Here is a 27,257-nt window from a genome sequence, read left to right as displayed (position 1 = left end):
GCTCTGTAGAATCATATCATTAGCAAATATATATCTAGTGGGAGTGGTGAAGGAAATAGATTTTCAAAGATAAGCTGCTCAGAATGTAAAGACCAATTTCAGTTAAGGTTTGGTCAACCTGAATTTAAAGATTAGGAATTTGGGGAATTTTTAAAGACCACCTCTGTTTTCCATTCATTTAGCTCATATTTTCCATTTAACATTTTTATGAGCATCATGCCATCAACTTGTAAGATCGCTTCAGTAGTGTAAATCATCACTTAACTCACTTATTTTCTGTAAAGAAATTAAAAGCAGTCAGAATTAATTTTAAGAATTTCTCACTATTCTTTGAACTAATAGTCTTCCCTTATCTGCAGCTTTGTTTTCTGAGGTTTTAGTTAAAATTACTGTAGTCTCCCCTTATCTGTGGGGTTTGGTTCAAGAATTCCAGTTTTCATTCATGGCCTGAAAATATTAAATGAAAAATTCTAGACACAAATAGTTCATGGGTTTCAAATTATGCACTGTTCTGAGCAGCATGATGAAATTTGCAGTGTCCTGTTGTCTCACCCAAAAATGAATTTTCCTTTTGTTCAGTATATCCATGCTGTATATGCCACCTGCCCTTTGTCTCTTGTGTATCAGATGACTGTTGAGACATGGCAGTGCTTGACTTCAGGTCACCCTTACATAGTAACCTAATGCTGTATCAGACCATCACATGAAGAAAGGGGGGAGTTCATTACTATATTTTGAAATAGAGACCAAATTCACACAACTAACAATATACTGTTATAATTATTCTATTTTATTACTTATTTTTGTTAAGCACGTACTGTGTTTAGAAATCAAACTTTATCGTAGGTACATATGTATAGGAAAAAACATAGTATACATAGAGTTTGGTAATGTCTTTGGTTTAAGGCATTCATTGGGGTTCTTGGAACATATCTCACATAGATCTACTGCAGTTTTGAGCTCTAAATTTAAATATAAACTGGAAATTGTTTATCAATATTCCTGTATTCTAAAATGCTTTTCCTGTTTAAAAAAAAAATCATAGTTTTCCTGTAAAAGATTAATAAATTTCTTGACTAATATAGTTTTATACTTAATAATTGGCCTGGTGAGGTATTTAAAAAAAAAAAAAACCTACATGTCTTATGTCTAACACTGAGGCATTGACTATATTTTTTTCTATTGGATTTCTGCTTGAGGCTGAAAAGCAAATCATTGGTTTGGGGAGAAGGAGACTAGTTAGTTTAGATAGCTTTAAGAAAGTTCAATTCCAGATCTTTGGTGTCTGTTTCTACTCTTTCTTAATGTTGGTCTGCCTGGGAGGTTCTCTCATATCCTCTTCTCCCACTTGACTGAAGACTGGCATCCTTTTCTGCCCATCTGAATCACATTGTGGTATATTGCTTTGGAGTTTTTACACTTTTTTGGGACAGCAAAACAGAAGGGACAACTTGGTGATTTCTTTAATACTATCGTAAAAGCATCACCCCAAAGCTTTTATTAAAAGATGTATTTTCAACTGGGTGCTTCAAAGTACAGGATAAGGAAACACTACACCTGCGTCATTAATGAATTGAAGACTTGCTTGTTCATTTTTAAAATACTGTTTTCAGCTTCTTTGCTTACCAAGGGAGACCTGATTTCAATCAGTTGATTTGAGTAGTGTTTAAATAAACACAAATGAAAAGAAAAATTGCTGATGCATATATAAAAGATATATTTTAGTAATTATTTCTTATTATGCTTATTATTTGTAAAACATTATAATGAAACCATGCCTTTTTTTTTTTTTTTTTTTTGTGGTGCTGGGGATTGAACCCAGGGCCTTGTGCTTGTGAAGCAAGCACTCTACCAACTGAGCTATATCCCAGTCCCTGAAACCATGCCTTTTTGATAAATGTAAGCCAGTGGTTGTTGTAATAATACAGTCTGGATGACAGAGTATAACACTAGGGCATTATGATCATTGGAGATAAGAAAAATGTAAATACACATACATAGTCATTATAGATTGGAACATTTGTAGTATGGCTAAAGCACGCAGGTATATCACATTCAAATTAAATTCTGCTGGAGGAAGTGGAGTGCGAAAAAAGTTCAAGGAAGAAAAGGGAAGTTGTAAAATTTCTACTGTTAAGGAAGAGGTGTGTTCATGTACTTTTTTATAAAGACAAGTCTAGGAATCAAATCTCCATGGTGTTTTCATTTATTTGGAAACATTTAAAGTAATGTAAAGGTTTTATTTAAAATTTTGTATTGTGCAGGATATTACTTTGTTTGCAGTTCTTTGAACTTAAAATCAAAACTTTTGAATACCAAATTAAAAATTTGTGAGCTGGGCTGGGGTTAAGCTCAGTGATAGAGCATTTACCTAGTATCCATAAGACTGTTTTCCATCCTCAGTAGCAGCGTGTCACATGCACACACACACACACACACCCGATGTTGCATAATTTTTTAGTTATTTTAGTGTGAATAAATTGAAGATCATTGGTTTAGATAGCCTTGAGAGACCGATAGCTAATAGAAGCTTGCTTATTTATGATAGTTACTAAGTAGGGTAAGTAGCAGATACTTCATACTATTATTAAAGTGTTTTATTATTTTACTGTAGCTGAATGTTTACTCCCCAAATAAAAATTTTCTTTGGCTAGCTGAGCATGGTGGTGCATGCCTGTAAATCTAGCTGAGTATGGTGGTGCATGCTGTAATCCCAATGGCTCGGGAGGCTGAGGCAGGAGGATCATGAGTTCAAAGCCAGCCTCAGCAACTTAGTGAGGCCCAAAGCAACTCAGCGAGACCCTGCCTCTAAATAAAATACAAAAAGGGCTAGGGATGTGGCTCAGTGGCTAGGTGTCCCTGACTTCAATCGCTGGTACCAAAGTGGGGGGAAAAAAAAGATATTGTAAAATCTGACATTTTTCTTTATGTTGAACCAAATGAAATATCAGCTAAAAAAATAAACAAACGCATTAACTGAATCTGGCAGTAGCTACAACTATTAGTAGTATTATATCTACTTACAGATCAATGCCTGTTCCCTTTATAGTGAGGCTAGCTTTGTGTGGATAGATTTTGTATTGAAGAAAAGAATCAAGGAAGGAAAGATAATGGAATGAGACAAACATCATTACACATGTACATGTATGATTACACAAATGGTGTGACTCTACGTTGTGTACAACCAGAGAAATGAAAAGTCGTACCCCATTTGTGTACAATGAATCAAAAAATTAAAAAAATCAAGACAGTAGATTGGAATCAGCTACTTAGTTAGAATTACTTATACTTACTTATTATACAGTCTTTGACATTTAATATGGAAAAATGTTAAATTTAACATAGATGGTAAATAATGCCTACTTGTGGTATCTCACAAAATTTTTTTTTTACATTATCCATAACTCAGACAGTTAATGTTCCCATTTGTTTCCAGGTTTTTAAGGATCTTCTAAATTAAAACTTGAAGTCGGTGAATACTTTCTGATATTCTAAAGCTAGTAAAGGTCTATCTTCTTTGCCTAAATAAAAGTTCATTTATTGCTCTTCTAACATTGATTGGCTCTTGAGAGTTTTGAAAAATATAGATTAAAGTAGTTATCACAACTCACTGGCTACCTTCTAAGAATAGTTCATTGTTATAGACTCAGAGGAAATGTGCTTTACTTTTATGAGATTGTGTCAAGATTGTAGATATATTCCTGTTATTGATTTCTACTTCATTCCATCATGGTCAAAGAAAAAAAAAAAGAGAGAAAGAAGTAATGTATAAACCCTTCCTATCACTCTGTATCCTCCCAGTTTATGTTGTATTTATTACAAGTATTGCTTCTGTATACATTGACAATGCACCAATGGCATGGTTTTTTCTTTCACTGTCTATCATATGTTGTCTAAAGAACTTAAGAGAAAAATGGTTTATTATATTTTACCCAGATCGTTACCATATCTGTTACTTTTCATTCGTTCTTGAAGTTCCAGATTTCTCTCTGATAACATTTCTCTTTTGCCTTAAGAACTTCCTTTAGAATTTCTTTTAAATCAAATCTACTTAGATTTTAAGTTTTCCTTCACCAGGTATCTGTTTTGCCTTTATTCCCAAGGGTTATTTTCACAGGATATAAGATCGTGGGTTACAGGTTGACATTTTTTTTTTTTTTTTTCCTTTTTTTCTGTGTGTGTTTGGTTTATACAAGCACTTTACAACTTTGTGTCAGGCCCTTCTGGCCTCCATGACTTCTGCTGAGAAATTCAGTCCTTTGAATGTTTTCCCTCTGTATCAATTTATCATTTTCTTGGCTACTTTCAAGACTTTCTTCTTTATCTTTGGTTTTCAGCCATTTGATTATGAAGCATCTAGGTATAGATTTCTTTGAGTTTATCCTGTTTGGGATTGCTGAACTTCTTGAAATGTAAGTTATGTCTTTTGCCAAATTTGGTTTTAGCCATTATTTCGTTCCCAAAAAAATTTTAAGCATGGTACTACTTTTTTTCTCTTCTTCTAATACTCCAGTGACAATGCTACACCTTTTAATATTGTCTGTAAAATTCTCTTCTTCTTTTTCTTTTTAAAAAGTTTTTTTTTTCAGTGCTAGGGATGAACCCAGGGCTTCACATATGCTAGGCAAGCAATCTACCAGTGAGCTACATGTCCTCCTGTCTTTTTCCCCCCCTTTCTCAGTTGTTTAGCATGTGCAAAGGTAATCTTTGTCAGTCTTCAAGTTAACTCACTTTCCCCAGTCATTTCCATTCTTTTGAACATTTCCAATAGATTTTTAAATTCAATTACTGAGTTCTTTACTTCTAAACTTTGTTTATCTTGGTTCTAGGGATTGAATCCAGGGACGCTTAACCACTGAACCATGTCCCCAGCCCTTTTTATTTTTTTTATTTTGAAACAGGGTCTCGCTAAGTTGCTTAGGGCCTCACTGGATTGCTAAGGCTGGCCTTGAATCTATGATTGTCCTGCCTCAGCTTCCAGAGCTGCTGGGATTACAGGTGTGTGCCACCATTCCAAACCACTTCTAAAATTTCTATTTTGTTCTTTATTTGTGTGTGTGACACACACACACACACACACACACAAAGAATGAATAAGCAAATTGTATTTCTTTCTTTCACTGCATTTTAAGAATGTTTAATCATAATTCTTTGAAGCATGATTATAATTGTTTTAAGGTTAGTTTGATAATTCCAACATCTGGGTCATCTTGGAATTGAAGTCTGTTGACTTTTTTCCTTGCAATTTGTTGAGACTTTTACTAGTTCTTTGTATATCTGATAATTTTGGATTGTATCTTGGACATTTTAGTGTTCATGATTAGACATGTTAGTTTGTTTTGCATTCTCTAGTCCCCTACTTTTCCACCCCTGTCATGGGGATTGAACCCCATCTTTGAGTGTGGTAGACAAGGACTCTACCACTGAGCCACACCTCTAGCCCATAGGTCTTGTTGAATCATATATATATATTTTTAAATGGTAACTTTGTGTTTGTTTGTTCTAGCAGGGAATGACCCAGTTAGGTTCAGCTACAAGTTTTGACTCGCCAATAAAAGGCAGTGATTCTGATGTGAGTTCAGTTTTCAAAGCCTTTGTGGTGTTGCTGAGATCTACCCGTGTGTGCATCACTGAGGGGCCAGTCTAGGAACTAGGCATCGACCTATTCTTTAGTTGCGTTCTCCATGCTTTTGGTGTGCAATTTAACATCAGATCCACACATGTGCAGCACAGGAGTGAGCCAGGAATTCATAGACAACTTTATGGAGTCCCTTTCACAAACTTCATCATATCTGCAATGTGACCAAGTCTCTGACTTCCAGGGTCTCCCAATATGGATGATAAATAAGGACATGAAAGATACCCTTTTATGGGAAAGAAAAAAAAAAATTCAATATCATCATTAGTCATTAGGGGAATACAAATTAAAACCACAAGGAGAAACCACTACACACTCATTAGAATGCTTCAAATTTTAAAGATTGACCAGTTATTTGAGCAACTTTTTAGCTGATGATGTGGAGTAATTGGAACATTCATTCATTGCTGGTAGCAATGTAAAAATGGTAGAACTATGTTGAAAAACAAACTTCTTATAAAGTTAAACTTAAATTTCTTTTATGACTCAACCATACCACTCCTAGGTATTTACCTCAAAGACATGAAGTCATCTGTCTACCCTAAGATCTACGCATAGCTTTACTCATGATTACCAAAAAATTGGAAACAGCTAAAATATTTATCATATAGAGAATGAATAAACAAGCCTGGAAATGATGCAGGCCTGTAGTCTTAGCAACTCAGGATGGTGAGGGAGAAAGATCACAAACTTGAGGTTAGTCTTGGCAGCTCAGTGAGACCCTAAGCAATTTAGCAAGACTGTCTCAAAATAAAAAAGATGATGGCCTGGGGATGTAGCTTAGTTGATAGAGTGACCCTGGATTAATCTCCAGTACTATGCACACACAAGAATGAATAAACAAATTATATTACATCCATATAATAGAATACTTATTAATAAAAAGTTCTGTTTACCTGGGCATGGTGGTGCATACTGGTAATCCCAGTGGCTTGGGAAGCTGAGGCAGGAGAATCATAAGTTCAAAACCAGCTTCAGCAACTTAGTGGGGCTCTAAGCAGCTTAGCTAGATGCTGTCTCAAAAATTTTAAAAAAAGGGGGGCTGAAGATGTGACTCAGTGCATCCCTGGGTTTAAGCCCCAGTACCAAAAAAATAATCACTATTTATAAATATATAAAATAAATAATAAATATATATACATATATTCACCAACATGAATGAGTCTCAAAAGCCTTAAGAATTGTGCTAAATGACAGAGGCCTGATACAAGACTATATATATTACATAATTCCATTTATATGACATAATTCCATTTATATGACATGTTGGGAAAGGCAAAAATATAGGGAAAGAAATTAATGATTGCCCAGGACATGGAAGCTGGGGCAAGGAACTTTCTGGGGTGGTGCTAATGTTCCATATCCTAATTCTGTTAATGCTTATATGACTCTATACATTACACTGTATACTTAAATAAGGTGAATCTTACATCATATAAATTATACCTCCATAAACCCGACTTTAAAAAAACTTCAAAACAACTTGTTTTTAAGAGAGGTTGTCAAACTATTTTGAGTTGCTTTATAATTGAGTAAAGGAGAATTGTTGTACAGAGAAACAACGTGTATCCCATTTGTTTACAATAAAAAAAAAAGGAGAATTGTTTAAAATTCTGTATCCTACGAAAAAACTTACAGATGTGCATATAACCTTTTGACTAATATGTGGTAAATATGTGGTAAATATGTCTAACACTTTAAAGGGTTGCATGGTAGTTCATTTTTATATGATAGTTTACTGAACTGGTCTTCCTCCATTGTTGTTGTTTCCATGTTTATTTTTCTTCAATTTAAACACTATAGTCTTTCTCCTCATAGCTGCTATCTTAGAATAAATTTCTGGAAAAGAAATTTCTGTGTTAAAGGCATGACTACTTAAAAGATTTTATATAAATGTTTCTAAATTGTTACCCAGAAACATTCTATAATCCTTTGTCATTTTTTCATAGTATTGTATTTTATGATTTTTACAATGTTTATTAGATGTTTTATATATTTTAAATAGTTTATCATTATTTTGCTTTCATGCTTTCACTCACTTTGATGTCATGCTTAAAAAGACTTTTCTTCTAGGCGCGTATGGAAATACTTACGTTAGCTTCTGATTTCTGTTACGGTTTTTTTTTTTTTTTTGAAGCATTTAATTAACCACCTTTTTTTTTTTTTTTTTTTTTTGATACTGGAGATTGAACCCAAGGATGAATTACATCCCCAGTCCTTTTTATTTTTTATTTTAAGACAGGTCTCACTGAATTATTTAGGGCCTTGCTAAGTTGCAAAGACTGCCTCAGACTCTCAAGTTGCTGGGATTACAGATTGTGCCTGGCACTATGATTTCATTTTATATGTGGATTGTAGAGTTCATTTGGTAAAACATGAGTAAAGCTCCCCTCCTTTTTTTTTTTGCCACCTACTTTATCATTTTTATCCATGTGCACTTATCATTGAGCTATATCCCTAACCCTTTTTATCTATTTATTTATTGAGACATGATCTTGCTGAGTTGTTGAGGGTCTAAGAATTTGTGATCATCCTGCTTCATATTGAAAACAAACAAAATACTCTCTGTCCTCCCCACCCCCCACCCAGTGCTGTAGAAAAGCAAGGAAGCCTTTATCCCCAGCCTCTTAGACCCTGCTTGCCTTTCCAGCCTTTGTTTTTAACTATACCCCTGCAGTTCTCTGCTCCTGCCCTAATACTGTGGCTTATCAGCCTCACAGATATTTGTCAACAAATGCCAGACCCTCCTATCCTGCACCTTTTACAAAGCCATTTCCTCCAACTGGAGTGCTCCTGATTCCCTGCATCCCTTTTTCTGGCTCATATGGTTTTACTCATCTTTCTTTGAGACCTAACTAAATTAAAAAAGAAAAGTCTCCAAGAAACCTTTCTAGGTCTTCCCTCAGCCCTAAAACTACTAGACTACTGGCATAGGCCCATAGTACCTCAATTACTGTTTTAAAAAATTATAGAAAAATATACATAATATAATAATAACCATTTTAATAATATTACATGTACAGTTCACTGGCATTAATATATTCACATTGTTTTATAACCATTATCACCGCCCTCTATTCTCATGTTTATGTTAACTATTTATGGATACAGTTGTCTCTTCCTCTTGATAGTAAACAAAAACTTGGCCTCATTTTTAAGTACTTGATTAACATGGATGAATGTGAATGGAATTGGATAAACTCCTTTAATTATTCTGAGATACCTGACATTTCATATCTGACATCACATCAGCATTGGTGTGATCCTGCTCAGGTAACTTTGGGAATGTGTTCAGTTTCTTTCTTTGTATTTCTTTTTCCAAATGGTATTTGTTGGAATCCTGAATTTTTTCAAGGTTCCTTGCTCAGTTTTGCCTTTACTAGTTTTTGATTCTTTACTCTTTACCTAGCTTTTTTCCCCCTTCAGCTGTATTTATTCTATGAATATGTCAGTGAAGTAGGGCATATTTATGAGGTAAGGTGGGCATATTTATGATGTAAGGTAGACATAGTTCAAAAGCGGGTGTGTCTCAGAGCTTTTAATCAAACCTCAACAGAAATGAGATCGAGAGTTTAGGCTCCAGTATTTTTGCTATTTCATTTCTCACCAAGTTTCACCAATTGCACTATATTGTTTGCTCTTCTCTGTTATCTAAGCCCCAGTTCTTTGATGAATTCCTTGTAAGCTGTGCTTTATACTGTGACATTGACTTTTCTCTACCAACAGATTTCAGAATTATCTTTTTAATCAAGTGTTCTGTCCTGCCTTTTCTCTTATAATCAAACCAGCGTGTATTTTTAAACATCTTAGAATCTGAGAGTTGGAAGAATCCTTTGTGATCATCTAATGCTCACTTGCACATATGTAAAGACCCATGTTAATGCCAAAGGGTTCTCAGCCAGTAAGTGGCAGAAGAATCTATGGCTTAAGTATACCTGTTGGTACTAAGTCAATGAAAGGGAAATTATTCTCCTTCCTCTGATCTGAAGGATCTTTTATAACATCACCTGAAATGTGCTGGAACTGGAAAAAGATGACCCTCAAAACCCACATTTGTACTATGCCCTACCAAAGGGGGAGAAATATCTGGGGATGATTTGGGAAAAAGGAAGTCTTCCTTGTCAGGCACAGGTACAGAGGAGGATTTTGATGAGTAGTGCATTGAATGAGCCAAACATGGGCTCTCAGGGCATCTTTCAGGGATCATTTAATATGAAAAAAAAAAAAAGGGCATTGGAAACCATATGATAGCAATATTTCAGGAGCAAGGTAAGATCATAGTCTCCACTCTAGTCTTTATCCACATAAAATAAGATGTGAGAAAAATCAAGTGACAGGATTGATAAGGTAAAAGACTTTCTACAAAATGAGTTTGTGGGCTTGTGTAGGTATAAAAGTGGTGAAGATGATTGACCAGGGATGCTTATTCCTCTTTTAATTCCGTCTTCCATTAAACCCATTCTGAAAGAGTTCCTGTGTTTTATTTTTCCCTGATTTATGTAGCTATGCACCCTAGTTACTGTCTTTTTTTCTCTTGCTGCCTTGATAAAGGGGAGTACAGTTTGAATAGTAGATACTTAATGATGCTTTGGCATGAATATTCTTCACAACTTAAAGATCACATGCACCCTTGGTTGTTATTCTGCTATAAATCTTAACCACCTGTACTTTACTTCTCACATCTGCAAAATGGCAAAATATTAATACCTACCTCATTTAATTGTTGTGAAGATTAAATGTTAATACGTGTAAAGCTTTTCGGACAGGTCTGGCATGTAGTAAACACTCAAATGTAGAGCTCTTATCAATATTGTTTTTTTTTTTAATATATTTTTTTTTAGTTACCAATGAATCTTTTGTTCAATTTTATTTATTTATTTATATGAACCCAGGGCCTCACACATGCCAGGCAGGTGCTCTACCACTGAGCCACAACTCCAGCCCCCTCAATATTGTTATTAACTGATGTAGTTATGCTCTTTATAACTGTTCATCTTACTAGTTAAGTGTATTTCCTTTATGTATATTCCTTTATCAATGTGTATTCCTCTAACCTTCCTTATGGATGTCCAATTGAATAAGCTTCTCCAATTTCAGACAGCTTAATGAAAAGAAAATTCATGCATGGCAAGAGAAGGGTGATTTAGTTTCTTCAGTCTTTTGGAGGGTAGAATTCTTTTCCTTCATCAAGTAAGTTTGTTTTTTTCCTTCATGTTACAGGTGGTATGCAGGATTACAATTACGTGTGGGCCAACTGTTTTGAGATTACATTAGAACTGTCTTGTTGCAAATATCCACCTGCTTCACAGCTTCGACAGGAATGGGAGAACAATCGTGAGTCTTTGATCACATTGATTGAAAAGGTAAAAGTAGCTGACTGGAAGACTGGAGTACAGAAATAATGGATTAAATAAGGGAGAAATTTGGTTACTTAGGAATGACAGTCTTTATTAGGTATCATTTATCAGATCTGTTTTTATTAAGATTGGAGATAATTTTTGGAGATTTTTAGATTACAATCTGTTACAACATATTCTAGTTCTGCCTCTTCTGTCCCCTACTTCTAGTTCTCTGCTCCATTGTTGCTTCCTTTGCCTGTCTTAGAACACTTTTACAAACTAGGTTAGCTAAATTTGTACTACTGGTGGGGTGGGGGTGTAACTCAGTGGGTGAGTGTATGCTTGGCATGCATGAAGCTGTGAGTTTGATACCCAGCACCAAAAAACCTTTCCAAAAAACTCCGTAAATTTGTACTCCCAGGTTCTTACCATGTCATGTGTTCATATTTGCTAGAGAGCCTTTACCACTATATGAACCATGAATATTAGTTTAATTTAAATACCAGACAAATGAATCAACTATTGGATATACCAGAAATTATACTTTGTTGAGAAAATTAGAAGCCTGACTTTGAGGAGAGGGAATTTCAAAAGCACCTTATTAATGTGGAGTCCAGTCATTTATGACTTTAAGGATTTAATACTTTCATCTGTACTTTATTTCAAGTGTACTGAAAAATATTTTGGAAAGATAGAAGAGTAATCCTATCTTTTAGAAATTCTATCAGTGCAGAGAGGTGTTATATTCTCTTGCTTTCCAAATTGTCTCTGAGATTTTATTCTTATATTTTAGGTTCACATTGGAATAAAAGGATTTGTCAAAGATTCAGTAACAGGATCTGGGATAGAGAATGCAACCATCTCAGTGGCTGGTATTAATCATAATATCACAGCAGGGAGATTTGGTGATTTCCACAGATTACTCGTTCCTGGAACTTATAATCTTACAGTAGTTTCACCTGGGTAAGAATTTAAACTAGATTTTTAATTAAAATGTCAAGCCTCTTTTATACCTAAGACAGAAAAATAGGTCTTATAAATATTACTCACTGTATCTGGCTTTTATTTTTTCTTATTGTCTCATTTTTTTCTCCTTTTATATAAGAATATTGTCATGGAGTGTTTTGTCAGAGTCTTAACTGTGTGAAGCATAATGGTAGCATTGGGAGGAAAAACAATTTTATAAGTTTGAAAAGAAGTTCAGTTGTGTAAAGCATTGCCTCAAGACTGGCTAGATAAAAAAACGTGGAAGAAACCCAGGACTCTGAAAATGACATTCGAAGAATGTCATTGGCTTTCTAATATACCAGAGGAGTGGTTTTCTACCTCCCCTGTACACATTTGTGAAAACTCACTTTCATAAGGATTTAACTGATGATCTTTCATTTAATTTTGAAATTTACTACTTAGGAAAAGAGGTTGGGACGTCAGTTTGATAAAGCACTGCAAAAAGTTAGATAATTTATGCTTTGAGTAGTGTAGAAACAGTTACAGTGGAGTAATAAGCATATGCTTTCCCTTGAATGTGATTTTTTTTTTTTTTTTTTTTGTAAGCAGTTTAGTGTGTGGTACCTGTAAAGGTTGTTAAGAAAAATAATTCTTTTTTTTGGTGGGGGGGGATTGAACCCAGGGCTTTGTGCATGCAAGGCAAGCACTCTACCAACTGAACTGTATCCCCAGTCCAGAAAAATAATTCTTTAAAGACTTAATCTGAGATTCTGTATGAGATAACATCCTAAAACTCTTATATTTGCACATTTATTTAGTTTTGAGTTTTGATAGACTACTAAGTGTAAGAGTACGTCAGGGCTACTGTTGTTATGATGTTAAAGTATCGTGTGTCTTAACCCCAAGCCATCTCCTTTTTCAAATATTTTTTCCAGATATATGCCATTGACTATTAATAACATAATAGTGAAAGAAGGACCAGCTACAGAGGTGGATTTCCCCCTTCAGCCAACTGCTGTGGTTGCATTAATTCCTGACACGACTGAGGCTATAGCAACTCCTAGCTCTGTTGCTATCCTTAATGTTCCTCAGGGAACATCATCTTCTCACCAGCCAATTCAGCCCAAAGATTTTCACCACCACCATTTCCCTGATATGGAAATCTTCTTGAGAAGATTTGCCAATGAATATCCTAATATTACTCGTCTTTATTCACTGGGAAAATCAGTAGAGTCAAGAGAACTCTATGTGATGGAGATATCTGATAACCCAGGTGTCCATGAACCAGGTAATTGGTATGGTCTTACACATAATTTCTGACCTCTGAAAGCTTTTGGTTTATATTGCTATGCTTTGTCCAGAAAGGTCACCTATAGTATATATAACTTGAATTAGAAAACATAATCAGGGCTGGGGAGATAGCTCAGCTGGTAGAGTGCTTGCCTTGCAAGCACAAAGCCCTGAGTTCGATCCCTAGTACTTAAAAAAAAAAATAATAATAATAATAATCGAAAAAGAAAATAAAAAAATGTAGCCAGTCTTTCCCCAGAAAAGAAGAAAATCCATTTGATAATCTGCATTAGGCATTGTATTTAATATGTACATTTAATTTCTTCTCCTAATAGTATTTTTTTATATTAAATGCACATGTATGTGTGTGTGTATATGTGTATGCTTTAAACCTGCTCAGACATACATGTTAGTAAGGAAGATGTTTTATGAGATGTAAAGATTTTTCTTTTGCCAAAATACCTGTTCTCCTAAATTTTGGGCTCATGATTTTTTTTTTTTTTTTTTTTTTTTTTTTTTAATACCAGGGATTGAACCCAGCGGTGCTAAACCACTGAGCTACATCCCTTTAAAAAAAATTTTTTTTTTTTTTTTAAATTTTGAGACCTTCTGAGTTGCTGGAATTATAGGTGCATGCCACCACACCCAGTTTGGCTCAGGACCTTTATAAAACAAAGTCTGTGATAACTGAAAAGGATAAAAAAAAAAAAAAAACCTTACATAAAATTGCTTTGTTTTCAGGTGAACCAGAATTTAAGTACATTGGAAATATGCATGGAAATGAAGTAGTTGGGAGAGAACTGCTATTGAACCTCATCGAATACCTTTGTAAGAACTTTGGAACAGACCCTGAAGTAACAGATCTGGTTCGTAATACTAGAATTCACCTTATGCCATCCATGAACCCTGATGGTTATGAAAAGTCTCAGGAAGGTAAAGAATAACTAAATGCTGATCTTTTTATTATCACATGGCTTGATTACTTTGAAATAGAAGAGAATTTAAACTTGTTTCCTGTAATTTCTCCCTGTTTTTATTCTTTTTTTTTTTTTTTTTTTTTAATATATGTTTGGTTGTAGATGGACACAATAGCTTTATTTTATTTTATTTTTTTGATCTGAGGATTGAACCCAGTGCCTCACAGGTGCTAGGCAAGCCCTCTACCACTGAGCAACATCTCAGCCCCCTGTTTTTATTCTTATAAGTGGTTTAATACAAGACTGTTCATTATGTGATCAAGTTTATATTTAATAGAATTTTTATTTCATTTTGGTAATGGTTCTTATATGTTAAAAATAGCACAAAATCTTTACAAATTTCTTGCATTTTTAGCAGTAGTTCTTATGTACAAGTAATTAGAACAAATAAAAAATTAATAAAAAAAAAACTTTATTTTTAAGTAAAAAATCAAACCAGATATACTTGAAGTCAGATATAATCTGCTTTTGACCCAGTTCTGTTTCTTAGGCATATTCTTTTTATTTATTCTTGGGTACTGGGGATTAAATCCAGGGGCTTACCACTAAGTTACGTTCCCACTTGTGTGCTGAGGCTGGCCTTGGACTTGCAATCCCCTAGCTTCAGCCTCCGGAGTTGCTGGGGTCACAGGTGTATGCCACCACGCTTGGCTCCTTATACATATTCAAAATCTGCTCAATTGTTGACTTCCGGATCAGCTTCTCTTGTCTGGCCCACCTTTCCTTCCTCTAGGTGGGTCCGCCTTTCCTGGGGGGCAGTATGGTAAGGTCTGGGAGAGGTTTACAGAGAGTGCCTTATGCAGAACACTAGAAGAGTGAGAATCTGTCTTTTCCTAGCCCATGATTCTATAGGGAAGTTTCATATTTTCTCTTTTCTCTCTGAAGGTTTGATAATTTTAGTCTATAATAAATTGACAATGGGCAGATTAACAGGGGAAAAGCAAATTTATTAATATGGGGAAACACAAGAGTCCTACACAAAATGAGATTCAACTGCAGGCAAGGTGTTTAAGCTTATATACAGCTAAACAAAGGGTTAGGGGTTTGGCCTTCTTGCAAGGGAAGTGCCTGTAGGCTGTGGAAGGTTGAGGGAAGAATGTATATAGAGAGAAAGAGTTGTTTGTTACATGGATAAAGTATCCCAGGTAAAGGACACCTGTGGGCCAAGTGTCAAATCCCCAATCTCTTCTTCCTATGGAAATACCTTTCCCAGGCAGAAAGGGGGTTATCAGATAGAAAAGCTGTTGCATGCAATTGCTGTTTACTAATGGAGATGAATGTAAATTTCTTTTTTCAGAGCTATTCCTATGCAGTTTCTCTGAACAACTTATTAAAATATGCCCAATAAATCCCTTTGGGTTGGGATATTTTACTCTGCCACAATTACTTCTAGGTAGTGATCTCTGTCAGTAGAACAGGCCACACTCAGTGTGAATGTGCAGCCACATGGTTATTAGCACTGACCTGCCCACTGGGAGAATTAGCTGGTTGTTACTGCCCAGAAGCTCTCTTGAACAAATAGGCTAGGGTTAATCCTTATATTGATTCAGATTAATTCCCTAAGGAGTTATCAGCATCACAAATTTCTCCCACATTCCCTCCACCCCCTTTCCGAGAAAGGTGCAATGTTTGCCACTAGTGAGTCCTCTGGTTGTTCTCTTCATTCACATGTAATTTTTTTCTCATTTTAATGATAGTAATAGGGTTCTCACCTCCTATTAAAATGGAATATGTATAGTTAAGTATAAATTGAACCTTTATCCTTCATCAAATTAAATTTTCAACTGTGTCCTTGGCTAACTTTACCTTTTCGTAGCACTTTAATGTAAGCTTATCAAAATTTTCTTTTCATTTCGTCTGTTTCTTTACAGTGTCTTAGTGAGCTGTATAAAAGTACAATAGAGTCCCCCTCTGGTCAGTAATACTCCCTCAACATTGTGATCATGTCATTATGTGTGGATTATTGACAGTTGAGCAATGCTTTTAACATAATTTGTGTAATTGGATTTTTTTCTCTCAAAGTATGACCAGAGGGCAAAAATGAAAGGATGGTGTGTTTTACCTCTCTGTTCAAAAGACCTAGAAGAGATAGGTTTTTAAAGTATATAGCATAAAAAAGATATGTTTAATCACAGTGGAATTGATAATAGTGAAGCATGTGTTCGCAGTTACCTTTGAGTTAAGATAGCTGAAGCAGTATGAGTTGGATTAAAATATAAGTAACATGATTTAAGTTTTAATCTTTCATCCCATAGGAGATTCAATAAGTGCAATTGGCAGAAACAACAGCAACAACTTTGACCTGAACCGAAATTTCCCAGACCAGTTTGTTCAGATTACAGATCCTACCCAACCAGAAACTATTGCTGTAATGAGCTGGATGAAGGCCTATCCATTTGTCCTGTCTGCAAACCTGCACGGAGGTATGGCAACTTTATGGTACATTACCAGTGCTTGCTACAACATAGATTAACTTTTTATTTTTTTTCTTTTTAGAGCTTTAGTTTTTCTTGAGAGTATTTTAAAATCCTGGTGAAATTTTATCTATTTATAGTCTTAGGTTTTCTTAAAATGAATATTCTATTACTGCTTCCATGGTAGATAACAGTAAAGATCTTTTCTCACTACTTTTTAGGTCAGTTTCCTGACTTTTCCCCTACCCTTTTTCCCCCTTCGCCCCTTCTCTCTTCTCCCTCTACAATCCTTTTCTCTTCCACATTTCTCTTTTCCTTTCTCTTCCCTTTCTCTTCTCTTCTCTCCTTGCTTCTTTCTTCTCCCTCTTTCCATCCTCCCTCCTGTTCACCCCTACTTTCTTGTCCTCCCCCATCCTCTTCCTCTTGTAGTACTTCAGATGTTTTGTATTTATTTCTCATACTTGAAACTTGGTAACATGCTTTTGTCATTCATAAAAAAGTGAACACTAATAGGTCCAAATGTTTAGTACTATTTTCTCCCTAAAATTTCGTAAATTCTTCAATGTAAGCTTAGATTTTGGCATTCCTTTATCTTTCATTGCCATATATATATATATATATATATATATATATATATAGTTGTGACTCAGTGGTAAAGTGCTTGCCTGGCATGTGGGAGACCCTGGGTTCGATTCTCAGCATCACATAAATAAATAAGTAAATAAAATTTAAAAAAAATCCATTGACAACTGAAAAAAATTTTTTTAAATTAAAAATCATACCAAAGTTCAGCTATGATTGTGTGAATAAAAATGAAGGTATCAACACCTAAGAGAACTAAAAACATGTACACAAACTTGTACATGAATGTTCATTGAGCATTATTTATAATAACTGAAAAGTGGAAACAACAAACAACTATTAACTGAGAAGTGGCTAAAATGTGGTATAGTCACAAAGGTTACCATTTGGCATGGAAAGAAATCAAGTACTGGTGCATGTTACAACAAAGATTAACTTTTCTTTTTAGGACTTGAATGAAATTTTAAGCACTTACTGGTGCAAAACAGTAAACATTGGTTTTTGTATATATGACCTTGTTATCTATAACTCTTCTCAACCATGGTCTTCCAAAACAAATTGATAACTCACAGCAACATAATTTAGGTTGAAATACGCACAAGGAATAAGAATGTGTTCTTTGGGAATTTAAGTAAGAATTTAGGCTATCCAAATTTGGAATTCAGGTGTTTGGGAAGTGAGAAGCTTGTCCTAAGCAACTGTGCTACATTTCTGCTGCATCAAGTTATTTGTACAATTATACCTAAACTGTCCTTGGTTATTCAGCAAAATGTATAGGGTAAAATCTGGAAAGCATGTCAGCCAGTTAAGGGTTCAGTGGCATGATTTTTATTATCTTGCTCTGAAAGTTATCAGGGGGAAAAAATTAAGCCAAGGAAAGGAAGTCAAGATGTTTGGGCCTCATGTACTTTAAAAAGAAAACAAAACAAAAGCAGGTACCCACTAATTTGCTCCAGTATAGCAGGCTTACTGGACCTGTATCTTAAAAAGTTAACAATGTTTTTTAAGGTTGGAGGGGGAAAACATCCACTACCCTTTTTCAGAATTTAAATAGCGGTTAGCAGACATTTTTTACACCCAAAAACTATGGCAGCGGTTTAAATGTGACCAAGGTAAATGTAGAACAGAGATGTTCTAAACCCAGCTAGGACTCAGCAAATCTGTCACACTAAAATCATGATTATATTTTGAAAGAAAAAGCACAAAAAACAAATAGGAATTTTGAGATTTTTCATTTGAAGGTAATCTTAGTGCTATTAAATTCACAAATATGCTAATTTAAATACCCAATCCCATTTATCTAACGTACATTTCAAACATACAAATATCTATTCTGTCCACATATAGCTCCCATTGCTATTTTGGTTTGGAAATGACAAGAATAGATTCCCCTTAAACTGCATGTCAGCAGGTGTTTCTTTACAGTTAACTTGAACAAAATAGTAGTTAACAATGATCTTCTTCACTGTTAACTCACAAGGAAACACCTTTAAAACTGCATTTTGTTGAAGTTTCTGTACTAAAATGTAGAAAAACTGAACCACACAAATATTGAAAAGTTAAAAATTCCTTAATTTTTTATTCCTGGTACCACTACCACATTTACAGGGCAATATACCTGATGTAATGAGAAGAAAAAGACAAAACTTCAACAAATAAAAGACCTCAGGAATTTACATCTAATTGATACCGTTTTGTATTAATCATAGCTGCACTTTGTGCAAACTGTGGCTGTGACAGTCCTGAACAAGAAGGGTTTCTTGTTTAAGCTGCAGTAACTTTACTGACTATGGATCATCTTTTTTTCCGTGATTTTTAGTTCCTCTAATGCATTTGGGACAACCCTCTCAAAGTAACCTGCAGCTTTTCTGACAACTCGTCACTCTCTCTCCTGCTAAGAACTGTGCTGTTTTTAAAACCTTCTGCTACCATATCCACCACTTGCACTACTAGATCCATAATCACCATCATAGGGACTGCCAGAATTTCTTCCACCAAAACTGCCCTGCTTCCTGGGTCCAGAATTCGATTGCTGTTTATAATTCGCACCAGCACTGTAGTTACCACCACCAAAATTTCCTCCTTCATTGTAACCATCATATCCTTCTCCTCCATCACCACCATATCTACCACCTTGGTTTCCATATCCTGGTTCACCATCACGGTAGCCTCCTCTACTACTATAACCAGAACCACTGCCATAGTTGCCATCGTCACCTCCAAATCTCTCATATCCACCATCACCTCCTCCGTAATCACCTCTGCTGCCACCACCTCTACCACCACAACCTCCTCTTCTACCAAAGTTTCCACCATGGCCAAAGTTACCTCCACTACCTCCAAAGGTTCCTCCACAACGTATAAAGTTGCCAGATCCACCTCCACAACCTCTTTGTGATCTAGCAGACTGCATCTCTTGTTTAGAAAGGGCCTTTTTCGCTTCACAATTACACCCATTAATAGTGTGTGAACAACAGTTCTGTCAACTGTATGATGATCATCAAAAGTTACAAAAGCAAATGTAACTTCTATAGTTTGAATCTTGCCATACTTTTCAAAGTAATCTCTCAAGTTATATTCTTCTATTATCTTCTTTAATACCACCAACAAAATTTCTCTTTACTGTTAGATAGGCACCAAGCTTTACAGCTCTCTTTGGTTCTACTACATGTCTGTCAACCTTGTGTGGCTGAGCACACATTGCTTCATCCTCCTCTTCAACACAAGAGTAAGTCACAAAACTAAAGCCTCTGGAACAGTTTGTTTGGGGGTTTTTCATTATCACACAATCTATGAATGTGCCTCCCCATTTCTCAAAATGTTCTTTTAAACTATCATCTGTAGTTTCTTTCTTTTCTTTCTTTTTTCTTTTTTTGCAATGCTGGGGATTTGAACCCAGGGCCTTGTGCTTGTGAGGCACTCTACCAACTGAGCTATCTCCCCAGCCCTCATCTGTATTTTCAAAGCTCAGACCACCAATAAACAGCTTCCTCAGTTGTTCTGGTTCCTTTGGATCATGGCCTTCTTGCCCCTGGTGGCAGTGGCAACAGCCTGGAATGGGGCTGGTGGTGACTGGGCAGTGGTTTTACCTCTGTTTTGAGCCATAGGTGAACCTTGAAAAACATGGTGACAGAAGTCAATCACATATAATATGATCACATTTATTTGAAATGTTTAGAATAGGCAAATCCATAAAGACAGAAAGTAGATTAGTAGTTGCCTTGGGTTGGAGTGAGAGGGAGAAGGAAAGTGACTGCTAATGGGTTTTGGGTTTCTTTTTGGAGTCATGAAAATGTTCTCAACCAGACACTAAGTAATGGTTGTACAATCCTGTGAGTACTCTAAAAACCTTTAAATGGGTGAGTCATGTGTTATGTGAATTATGTCAATAAAGCTGTTTTTTAAAAGAAAGAGTGAAAGCATAGCTTTGCAGACAACAGGGAAGAAACTTGGTGTGAACATTTGTTGAACTGTCCCAAAGAAGCATCACAACTGAGATTTGATGGCATATAGAATAACCTTTTTGAATAACAGTACATTTTTATGGATATTTAGATTTAGGAAGTAAATTGAGATTCTCTAAAAATTTCTTTGGAAGATTGCCAGTAGTAGAAAAAAATAATTCTACAGTTAATAATCATGGGCTGTTCTCAGAGAGTTGTATTGGAGTTATAAAGTTACATCCTGGCTGGCAAAATAAAGTTTTGATTTTTTAAATGTTTTGTGTATCTTATGCTATGTTTGGTAGAAAATATTTTTCATTTTGAACTTCTAAAAATATTTTCAGAAGAAAAAATAAAAATATTTTCAGAATAATTCATATATCATGTTAGCTAAATCTGAAAATTCAATAATAGTTATATTCTAGGACATATTTTACAGATATCCATTCAAGACTTTGCATATAGTTAAGATATAGGCATCTTCAATCATGCAGATGTGTTTCTTTCCATGCATACTTTGTTTTTTTATCTTAAAAATTCTTATATGGTTCTAAAATCTTGGCACAGAGATTTAAAAAAAGAAAATACATTTCTTTTTCTTTTTTTTCCTGGTAGGGGTGAAAAACCTTTTCCTCTACTCTCAAGTTTGTCAGGTAAAATTTGTGATTAATAGGTAATTAACAGTTTAACAGGAGGAAAGTATATGAATTTTGTTTGATGTTAATATTTTTATTGTGGCACAGGAGATGGGGGAGGCTTCGCAGGAAAACAGTAAAACTCTAAATGAAGCAGCCATTAGACTGTAGCACTTATTTACTCTTTTAACCAAGGGTGATATGTTGTGAAAAGTGTCTAGATAAAGGAAAGAGATTTAGGATTCTGGAGGCAGTAAATTGTAGGAAACTTACTAGGAAATATATGGGTAAATTTATGGATGATAGAGGCTGTTACAGTAAGGTTTGTTTGTAGACTCACCTTGGCTTTGACTCCCTATCTCTGATAAGATTTTTTTACCCCTCTGGTACCCAGAAGGCACCTTTTTCACGAGAAATTTATACCAGGCATCTAGGCAGAAACCGGGAGAGCACAAAGCCCTTCCTATATCTGCTGTTTCCCAGATGTCTTCAACTCAAAATAATGAGCCAAGGTAATGTATTTTGAGTGGTATATTCTGATCCCCTTCACTGCCAACTTAACAATTTAGAAGAGTTTTGAAAGAATATAGGAAAAAGTAAGATTTCCTTTTTAGAAATTTTGATACCAATTTTTAAAATTGTGATGAAATTCTCAATTAACTATTTTAGAGTGAACAATTCTGGTGTCATTTAGTGCATTCACAATTGAGAATCTACTACATCTTGGTGCAAAACAGCTTCATCTCCCCAAATGAAACCCCATAACTGTTAAGCAGTTCCTTCCCATTCTCCCCTCTCTTCAACTTCAGAGGACCAACAATATGTGTTCTTTCTCTCTGTATTTATCTGTTCTGTATTTTTCCTATAATGGAGCCATATAATATTTATCCTTTTGTGTCTGGCTCGCTCCTCCCTCCCTCCCTCCCTCCCTCCATCCATCACTCCTTTCCTTTCCCTCCCTCCCTCCCTCCCTCCCTCCCTCCCTCCCTCCCTTCCTTCCTTCCTTCCTTCCTTCCTTCCTTCCTTCCTTCCACTATTAAGGATTTTTATTTTTTAATCTTATATCAAAGGTTGGGTTGAGTAAAAAAACACTTCATGTGACTTCCTCTAAGACTTCTGCTATGTATTTCCTCCACTGAGAAGTTTTCTGGGTCCCCCACCTATCCTTACACATAATTCTTGTCATGGGTTTGTTGGCATGGGGTGTTGACTTCTACTTTTGCTGAGGGCAGAACACCTTGAAGGGAGATTCTGTTTTACTTGTGTCAAAAATAGTACACTTCCTACATATTAGGCTCATGGGTACAAACCTTTAATTTGCAAGCACATGACCAAGCTCCTAACTGTGGAAATCATGTCTTAATCATCCTTAAATCACTTGCTTAGCACTCTGTCCAATAAATACTTGGTGAATGAATAAAATCCTCATGGACTCTTCTTTTTAGCAGACTGTATGTTACAGTTCACACTCTTCGGTACACAACCATCTTCAATGGAGAGAAATTCTCTGTATTTAACTTAAATTCAATATCCTCTTGTATTCTGCATAAATATTGAAACAATGGGATCCCTTCCTCAGGACTCAAAGTTTAATAAGGTTTCTTTTAGCATCATAATGTGTAGAAGTTTTAACAGTTAACAAGACTTACAGGCTCCCTAGTCCTAGGAAAAATACAGGCAAGCAAAAATAGTTTTGGAATGTTATCCACTAGTTATGTTCTCCACTGGAAAACAGACTTTGTTCTTAAAATTAATAGAAGAGTTGATTTGACTTTTCATTCTGTGTCACACGACAATGAAATCAACATTTTTATGAAAAGAACATCATTGGGAAATGTAGCACAAGTAAGCAGCTAAAAAGAAAAAAACTGTTTAGAAACCGAATTTGCCCTCAGTGATAGTGAAATCTGTTTTCTCTCAAAAAGAAATAAAATCCTATTCAAAGCAAGTACATGCACTCACTATATCCTATATGTTTGCTATTGAGCAGGGTCAGGACACTGCCACACAGCAACCTATACAGTTCTTATGACTAGACTGGTATGTGGTAACTTGGAATCAGCATCCCCCTATAGCTTCTTCATTTTTTTGACCAAATTGGTCCATCTACCTGGACTTTCTCTTTGTTTTTTTTTTTTTTTTTTTTTTTTTTTTTGGAACCAGGGATTGAAACAGGGGCCCTTAACCTCTGAGCCACATTCTTAAACCTTTTTTGTATTTTATTTAGAGACAGAGTCTCGCTGAGTTGCTTAGGACTTCACTGTGTTGCTGAGGATGATCTGAAACTTGTAATCCTCCTGTCTCAGCCTCCCAAGTAACCTGGCTAACATTAAGTCTTTTATGACCCCTTTAAAAATTCATTCATTTATTTATTTTTACTTTAGAAAATAAAGTAATTTGAGCCAGGCACGGTGGTACATGCCTGTAATCCCAGCAACTCAGGAGGCTGAGGCAAGAGGATTGTGAGTTCAAAGCCAGCTCAGCAAAGCCCTAAGCAACTCAGCAAGACCCTGTCTCAAAATAAAATATAAAAAAGGGCTGGGGATGTGGCTCAGTAGTTAAGCACCTCTGGGTTCAATCCCCAGTACCAAAAAAAGAAAAAAGAAAATTAGTCATTTGAAAGTATTAGAAGTTGATGGCTAAGTTTTTTTTGTTTGAATTTTTACATATGGGCCATGGATCCAGGGTGAAATTAAATGTTTTCGAGTAGTTAAATTTGAGTCAGAAGAGGTGTTAAAGTATCTTGTTCTTGTTAGAGCTATTTGGGGTTTGAAAGAGCATTTTTTAAAAAACTTTATTTTTTATTTAGTGCTGAGGATTGGAACTCAGTGCCTAGCATGTGCTAGGTAACTGCTCTACCACTGAGCTACAACCCCAGCCCAAGAGCTTGCGTATTTAAAAAAATTTTATTCCTGTGAATGTATGTTGGCATTTATTATTACAGGATTACTTCCTGAAATGAAGTTGAATATTCCATTCCTTTTATTTCCATTCCTTTGATGTGGCATATTAAAAAAGCGCAAAGATGAATGGCTCAGTAGAAAGTATCGTAAGTGGACATATGAACGAACGAAAACAATATGACTATAGGGAAATAAAAGATACAGTTCTGTGATGGGAGATGAGCATGTGTAGCTCAAAGGTTTTGCATGAGAAACACTCTGATCACTTTGCCTTGTGGGGAGCTTGAAGGGAGGTTGATATCCTTTCTATGTTCTGAAATACCACTTTCTTTATCTTAGGTCAGAGAAAGTCATATGATTTAACCCCAGTTGAATTATTTCCAGCAGGACAATAGGAGAAATTTTTAGTTGTGTGTGGGAGAGAGGTCAGTGCTGGCTCTGCTATCCATAAGATTCATAAGTCATTTAATTTCCCTAGTTTAGCTTCTATATCTCCAAAATGAGGGGGATAGAATAGTTGGATCTCAAGGGTCTCTTATTTTAAAATTCCATTAAAATGTCTGAATTTTACTGAAAAAGTATCAAAATTTGCTCAATTTTTTGCATCTTAAATATTATAAAAGTAAAATTGTTTGAATTATACCTGTACACTTCTAGTTTCAGCTTTGACAGATAAATTACATGACAGGTAAATTCAGATAAATTCCCAAGACCTTTCTAGTGAAGGCAACTTCTAGGTATCATGCATAGATAGCTATTTACCTTCTCACTTGCCTACTTAGATTTTTATTTAGGAAATTGCTGTATTTTTTCTTTTCATTTTTTCACATTGCTGGTGATTGAACCTAGGTGTTTGCATGTTAGGTAAGCACTCTACCACTGAACCACACCCTTACTCTTTATTTTCCGTTTATATTGAAGATATTAGCCTTGGTGAAATTTTATTGATTTCCCTTCTCTAAAAGTATTGTGAAAAACTTACTTTATGTTAATGACCCATCTTGAAACCTGTAACATGATGTATTTTCCTCTTTTCCTTTATAGGCTCTTTGGTGGTTAACTACCCTTTTGATGATGATGAACAAGGGCTTGCCATTTATAGTAAATCACCAGATGATGCGGTGTTTCAACAAATAGCACTTTCTTATTCCAAGGTAGGTATGCGTTTGAGCATCACGTGCTATAAAATTAATTCATTTTTTAAGATGCTTTAAAATAAAGTCCTGAAATTCAAGTACTTTCTTTCTTAAGCCTTCTATGACTCTTTTCACTCAGACTTTGGACTTTTTCTTGTTTCTCACCTCACTTTTGGCCATGCTACCTGCCCTTCTCTATTAGCCTTTAACAGGTAATGTGTTTTGTTATGGTTTTAGAATAGTACCTGGAATATGTGCATGCTAGTTTACTTCATTTGACAGACACTAAGTCTGTAAATAACTTATCATAAGACAGTAAGTCCAGTAAATGAGAGGTTAAAGTGGAGGATTGATGAACTAGGTCTGGAGCCAAATCTAGCCCACCATTTGTTTTTGTAAATTAAGTTTTATTGGCATACAGACATGTAGTATACACATACTTATATGGATTGTGTAGCTGCTTTTTCTTTTAACATCTGAAAATAAGTCAGTGTAATTCACCATATTAACAAACTCAAAAAGTAAAACCCTGCAGCCATCTTAGTAGATGCAGAGGACAAGTTGAGTAGTTACAACAGAGACTTTTGGGTCTGTAAAGCCTAAAATTTTACTGTCCGCCCTTTACAGAAAAAAAAAAAAATGCTAATGACTGGTTTAAGATATTTTAAATCCTATAGTAGTATACAGCAAGGGGAAACAGGCAGAAGTTTCAAACTTTCTAAACTTCCTATAATGGAAGGTGGATTTTTTTTTTTTACCAACCAGAAATGTTAAAATTTGTGTTTGTGTGTGAAAAGTTCATTTAAAAATGGTTCTTAGAAAACGTATTCAAAGTTGAGGCCTAGGCCAGGCATATTAATTTTAATTTTGGATCTACTGATTTAGACTGTGATTTATTGATTATAGATAATGAAGATTATTACTGCGACTCTTTTAATCACAGTCTTTTATCATTCCACCTTTTCTCCTTCTCCATCCTCTCTGAATGGACCTGGAGAGATTATTCAGGGTTGCTAATAAAGGAACACAGCTGTTGATTTCACCTTAAAGATTTATTGCCTTTGGTTTGGGCATACCATTTTTTGGAGGGACATTACATAAAGTAATAACAGAATAGATATTGTTTCAATCATTGAAATAAAAATTAAGTGATCAGATTTTGCACATATTCCCGTCACATTCTGTATTCATTTTCAGGATTTTGCTTTTCAATTCCATTGAGATTTCTAGTTCCTTAGTTTTCTTTCTTAGACAATTGAAATCTTTGATTTCTATTTTTACTTAGCCTAGGCCCATGGACTTATGTTTTCAGGGATACTCAGGGAGTATCATATCTGCTTTCCCCATATTTAGTCCTCTCCATCCCAGTTGGTTTTGCCACCAACTCTCTTCTCCATCCCAGTAAGTACAGCCCAGAATAGTCATATAGTCATGGCAGTTTGCTACACTTCATATGTATGATCTCTAACCCCAGTTGAACACTCAGTCCTAGTTTTAAGTGTTTTGTAATTGACTCTTATGACCCTATGATAATTCTAAGCCTTCGTCCTCTTCTATTCTAGTTCCATTCCTCTTATTCTCAGTAGATCACTTTGCATTGAATTAAAGTGCAACTCTGAGTAACCTAGTATGAGTTCATGTAGATTCCATCTTCTCTATTACTATTTGTGTGTATCCTATCCTTATTCTCATCCATTTTTTAAAAAAATATTTTTCGATGTTGATAGGACTTTATTTTATTTATTTATTTATTTATTTATAAGTGGTGCTAAGAATCGAACCCAGTGCCTCATACGTGCTAGGCAAACCCTCCACCACGGAGCCACAACCTCCACCTCTCATCCATTTCTTGATCTCACTGCATCCTGCATTCTCTGGAATCTTAGGTCTTCGAATCTTCTGTTAATGGGAAAGGTGATCATTAAAGTCCTGTCTTTACTCCCAGCCTTCTT

The 27,257-nt window shown here is 35.3% G+C and overlaps 1 protein-coding gene and 1 pseudogene across 2 annotated transcripts in view; one reads left to right on the top strand and one right to left on the bottom strand.

Moving 5' to 3' along the window:
• The window catches only part of CPD (carboxypeptidase D), a 78,601-nt gene that overhangs the window by 15,819 nt on the left and 35,525 nt on the right, over positions 1 to 27,257 (top strand). The window contains exons 3-8 of the mRNA XM_079130771.1: positions 10,859 to 11,001; positions 11,771 to 11,940; positions 12,861 to 13,213; positions 13,957 to 14,148; positions 16,448 to 16,615; positions 25,214 to 25,323. Of these exons, the coding sequence (XP_078986897.1) occupies positions 10,859 to 11,001; positions 11,771 to 11,940; positions 12,861 to 13,213; positions 13,957 to 14,148; positions 16,448 to 16,615; positions 25,214 to 25,323 (1,136 nt within the window). The remainder of the gene's footprint in view (positions 1 to 10,858; positions 11,002 to 11,770; positions 11,941 to 12,860; positions 13,214 to 13,956; positions 14,149 to 16,447; positions 16,616 to 25,213; positions 25,324 to 27,257) is intronic.
• Positions 17,282 to 20,875, bottom strand: LOC306656049 (heterogeneous nuclear ribonucleoprotein A3-like; annotated as a pseudogene). The gene has a single exon. The product of its transcript is annotated as a heterogeneous nuclear ribonucleoprotein A3-like (transcript).

The sequence above is a fragment of the Sciurus vulgaris genome, assembly GCF_902686455.1.
Source record: "Sciurus vulgaris genome assembly, chromosome: 3".
Classification (NCBI taxonomy): domain Eukaryota; kingdom Metazoa; phylum Chordata; class Mammalia; order Rodentia; family Sciuridae; genus Sciurus; species Sciurus vulgaris.
This window is presented reverse-complemented; position numbering and strand designations above follow the sequence as displayed.